The 5,030-nt window shown below is 38.7% G+C and overlaps 1 protein-coding gene across 1 annotated transcript; it reads right to left on the bottom strand. All coding sequences in view use genetic code 11, as the record gives it.

The window, feature by feature from the left end:
* Positions 1-1,035: 1,035 nt before the first annotated feature.
* Positions 1,036-1,625, bottom strand: EGR_08597 (Translationally-controlled tumor protein; the record flags this gene model as incomplete). The annotated part of the gene is made up of 2 exons (XM_024497846.1): positions 1,036-1,526; positions 1,598-1,625. 2 exons carry the CDS (start codon positions 1,623-1,625, stop codon positions 1,036-1,038), a joined length of 519 nt encoding a protein of 172 aa, XP_024347720.1.
* Positions 1,626-5,030: the final 3,405 nt, after the last annotated feature.

Raw genomic sequence — 5,030 nt, 5'->3', positions numbered from 1 at the left:
TCAACAGTTACACTGACTTCGGCAAGGACATTCACCAGAATTTCGGCGATAGGACACATGTTGACAGACACGCGTATGCACCTAACCATAAGCGTGATTCCATAACAATGCGATCACTCTACACTCTCACCACCTCCAATTGAATTCGAGTCCATACGTAGGCTGGCCAGGGTTCATTTCCAAGCCCTTGAGTGGTTTTTAGACTATGACTTTGCACATCCTCTGATGCCTATGAGGAAAAAGAGCGTACAACGCTGCTCAAATAAGCCTTCCAGAGTCCGGTGATATCAAACCAATATCAAACGACACTGATAGACCGCAGTTCCCCCCATTTTCGGGGTTAATTTCAAACTCATTTCACATACACGCGCCGCTTTCAGCACATCATGATCATGCCGCCACCACAAGCGTCAACTGCAAGGCACCCTGTCTAAATCAACACAACGACCAGAGGCGTCAACCCACACCACCGGCCACACAATTAAGAGCATAACAGTCAAAACTACCTCACTAACGACCCCTCACAGCAGTTTAGGATTTACCACGCTTACTAGTACTAACGTACGTCGACAATTGCAATGGCTCTCTACCGGCCGTGCCATACAATGGCGTGAGAAAATATAAGCACAACTGGACCTCGCGAATACAACTGCGAAGTACGAGCCCCCCGATCATAGACTGCAACAACATATGGGCGCTCTACATCATGAACAAGAAACGCAATAAGCCTTATCGAGCTTACCTCAGCCACAAAGTCACCTCAGACTACCCCATGCACAAGTGTATGCCCAACCTTTCGCTACAATTTGAATGCGTCAGTGATGAGTCGACCTGTGAGGACGTTATGACGAACTCACATCGAGGCTCCTTCAGTGCTCGTACCCAGACCGAGCACCACGGAGATCACACCGTATTGGACCCCTGAAGCCACCTCAAGTTTCGCAACGACCCACCCAACAGACATGAACACGCGCACGACAGCAACATCTGCACCAGTCGATGTATTTACACATGGAAGACAAACATGGGAAATACCTAGCATTTCTCCTCCTCAAGACCATCACGGATGAAGACAAAGTACGGGGTTACACCATCGTCACGATAGTTGCATGGAATCAGGTACTGATGTTCAGCCTCGTAATTGGGTGGTCGGAAGAATTGCCATTCTTCGAATTTCTTGAGGATAGTATCTTTCCAATAACTCTGTACAGTTCCCTGGAATTCCTTTTCTTTTTCTGGATTCTTCTCAGCAACACGCTTTGTGACTAGTTTAAGATAATCTTTCAGGTAAGTAGTATAATCTTTTTTGTTGCTAAAAGGCAACTCCTCTAACTGATGTGAGTAGACTACATTGATCACAGTAATGACGCCATCCTCCACTGCTTCCCCTCCTTCTTCTGTGGAGGGATTGGCACCGATAAGAGCATCATCAACGCCTTCCTTCACCTTGATCGTTTTGCCCTCGACCTCCCAGATATGATCGTTGATTTTTTTGATTGGAAAGGCATCACTGAACAATTCATCACCTTAAAGGACGCAAACAACGCCAAATTAAAAAATCGTAAGAGCAATTGTACACAGAATGCGAACAACAAACCAGTAAGAAAATCCTTGTAAATTATCATTGCAGCGTGACACTTGGGTTGGAAATAGCGCGCCAGGTGTGTATTTAAACAATATTTGCACACTTTATCAGTTACCCCACTTGGCATCAGAAAAATTTAAAAAAATTAAATTATTATCATTTTAGCTGATGTAAAACTCTGGCAAGAGGAACCGTAAAATAATGTAGAGGTGTATTCGTCAAAGCAATTTTTATAAAATATTTTCAAAGAATTTTGCATATCTCAGTTAAGATAACTAACGCAAATTACTAACCCAGGATATAAATTTAAAACTTAAGAATTACTTTCTCAATTTACTAGTTGGACAAGTAAAACGATCAAGATCTATATCCTGGTAGAACAGGATTTGCATAAGTTGACTGAATTCTAGAAGTATTCATGGTTTAGGTTTGCTGTTCATTAATAAGTGCTCCTAAACGCACATGGAGCAATATAACTATGCCTTCTAAAGCGCCATTAATTCACCTAAGAATACGTATTTACTAGCGCAATTACTGGTTTTCTCTCTTATGGAGGTTGTAATTGCTATAAAAATCAGACTTTTGAGTTGATTTGCACGCCACTGCTCACAATTTGAAGTAAAAGCACTTTTGGTATGAGGTTTATAGCTTTAATTACGATGCGTCGCAAAAATGAGTAAGAATTAGAATCGCACGGTTAGCTAAGAATGCTTGGATTTATTTTGCGATGAAAAATAGTGCAGATGTAGCGTCCCGAGACTCCCTTAAGACGAAAGAAGACACAATACTCGGGCAGAAAATATATATATTTTCAGCGCAGAGAAGGTGTCTGGGCTATTGGCATGGCCCAAAAGGCCAGCCCACCCAGCGAGGAACAAAGAGGCTAACTCGAAGTACAAAAGTGGCGCCTCACCAGAACCGAGGGATAAACCACTATCGAATTACAGCGGAAGTTAGTAATAGCTAGAAAACACTAAATGAAAAAGCAGCATGATATCTTTAAAACTTTCCCACAAAATTTATCATTGACAGCGAACGAACATCAACATGATAATTTCAAACAAATTTTTTCAATGCTCCACTTTGAACCTTGATTCCCAATCTGTTAAATTCATTTGTATAAGCTTCAAACAAAGTGAACAGGCCTAACTGTAATTGAACGCCTTAAGGTTACCTAATTATGTGAAATACCATGGTCTTCATAACAAAGAATTCACTAAAACGCAAACGAAACAAATAAGTAAGGTGCAAAAGTTCCCAAGTCTCAGTTATCAATTGACATCCGCAAATTTTCTAACGGTAAAACAGTAGCCAAAAAGAGTAGTTGAAGTTCTTAATGGCCTTGTTGTTATGGCAATGGCTGGAAACATCCTAGTTAGAACAAAGTAGAAAATGGCTGAAGACAAGAAATCAGTAAACTATTCATAATAATTTAAAAACCTGGATTTCCTCAATGAGTTTGCAACTAAATATTCGCATAGAGATGATTCGTTATTTACTATGCAGTTATGAGAGAAGCTGTCCTTTAGTAATACCCATGCCTTGTGTAAAACTTTTTCGAATAAAATGTGAAATTTCTTCAAATTATTGTTTAAAAACACGGACAGATGTCCCAATGAAGCCAGTACCACGAGTATAAATCCGAGTATTTCCGCTTGTATGGACTTAATTAAGTGCAAATTATTTCCAACTTTTCCAAAATATTGAAAAATCTGAGCATTACTTACTATTGCCTAACTAAGTGTTTTATAATTTGTGCTAGGGATTGAAATTGATTTTCTATCATACAATTGTGACAAGAACACCATCCCAATAATTAAAACAATAGTGTGGGGCGAGGATCGTAGGTCTCTTCTGCCTTGCTCCTAGTACTCTTAAAACAACGAGGTTGATTTAATTTCGACACATTTATTGGAAGAAGTGAATAGGGAAAACGAGTACAGGGTTTAGCGGAGTGAGGATTCGCAACCGCTCTTAGGCTTGCAGGGCGTTAACTCTGTCACCAGGTTCAAATTGCATCCCCGTCTCCTCTCTGAAAGGAACATTAAAACAATATAAGTGTTACAATAGCATTTCTCAAGGAAACAACCAGTGTATATTATTTTTCAACAGATACTATATTTGAACGGAAATGTTAACTAAAGAATGCCGTCAACTTTTATCACTAAAGGATCAATAAACCACAGAATTATTACAATTGCACATAATTTAGAAACTCTTTACATTCATAATTAAAAACAGATGCACTTGTATTTAAATAATTTACTATCATTGCAGAATCCATGAGCAAATTTAAATGCGTCAAAAATATTCCGAAATTATAAAATTTGAACCCAAATATTGCTTTTGATTGCGTGGAGCCTCTGTTGTAGTTTATAGCGGGGGAATACTTCTTGTAAACCAGTATTTGAAAATCATTTCAACGATATCCATTGAGTCGTACTGCTCACTAGTCATTTTATATGAGGACTTCAAAGGCGTGCCTATCGTTGATGACATCACTGTCATCTTATAAATGGGTTGGAATACCTTCCCTAACTGCTTTAAGCGCATACTACTGTCAACAGTCCTAGTGACCTGCAAGCATTACAAACTCAGAAGTGCCGTCTATGAATACGCTTTTAAGTAGATTTCGCTGGTTATAATCAAAAATTTGCTTTTCCATGAATTTATTTGCGCGTTCCTCATAAATGCTTCAGATAAACATTCCGGTGAGGTACTAGTGCACTAGAAAAGTTGTAAAAACCATTACCACTACCATGCTAAGCTTATATATTACTTTTATCGTGACATGTTGCTGAGGTAACATGAATCTTCAAATAAAGTAGTTTTTTATACAGAATTTAAATAAAGTAGACAAATAAAACCGAGTTATTGCTGTGCAATGAATTATACTGCAACAACGAGGGGCTTATTTATTGCTAAAAAATTTAAATCTGCAGTAAAATCCTGCAAATTAATATGGACTCATTTAAAAGGCAGAGAATAAATAGACCTTGCTTAGTACTTGAAAACACCCACCATGTTTAACGCTGCGCTGAAATGCTCGGAAAAGCCAAACAAAAAGGCCAAATCTTAGTTAATTTTTGTAGTATTACAGTCTTTGTTTCGAGGCATCGCTTACACGCGCTTGTTTCATCTGTATCTGCTCAATGCAGGTACTTAAGTTTTTGCTTTAGATGCCCAAAGTTAGATGACATCGAGCATAAGTTCATTGACTTCGTGACAGAAATTTGCAAAAAACAGATTGCTCTTCTGTTTGGGGCAAAAATCTGTCATAGAAGAATATATGTAAGCGATTCGGGGAGTGGTAGGTTAGGCGATGTCGTTAAAAATGCACCTTGATAAATGACATCTGTGTTGTATGAGAAATTAGGTTAATTGTTTAATAGTAAATTAACTAGCATATTTCTTCAAAATCAAGAGACTGCAATGTAAATGCGGT

Source organism: Echinococcus granulosus (assembly GCF_000524195.1).
Source record: "Echinococcus granulosus chromosome Unknown EG_S00112, whole genome shotgun sequence".
NCBI lineage: Eukaryota > Metazoa > Platyhelminthes > Cestoda > Cyclophyllidea > Taeniidae > Echinococcus > Echinococcus granulosus.
Note: the sequence above shows the minus strand (reverse complement) of the source record. Positions and strands in the feature narration are given on the sequence as shown.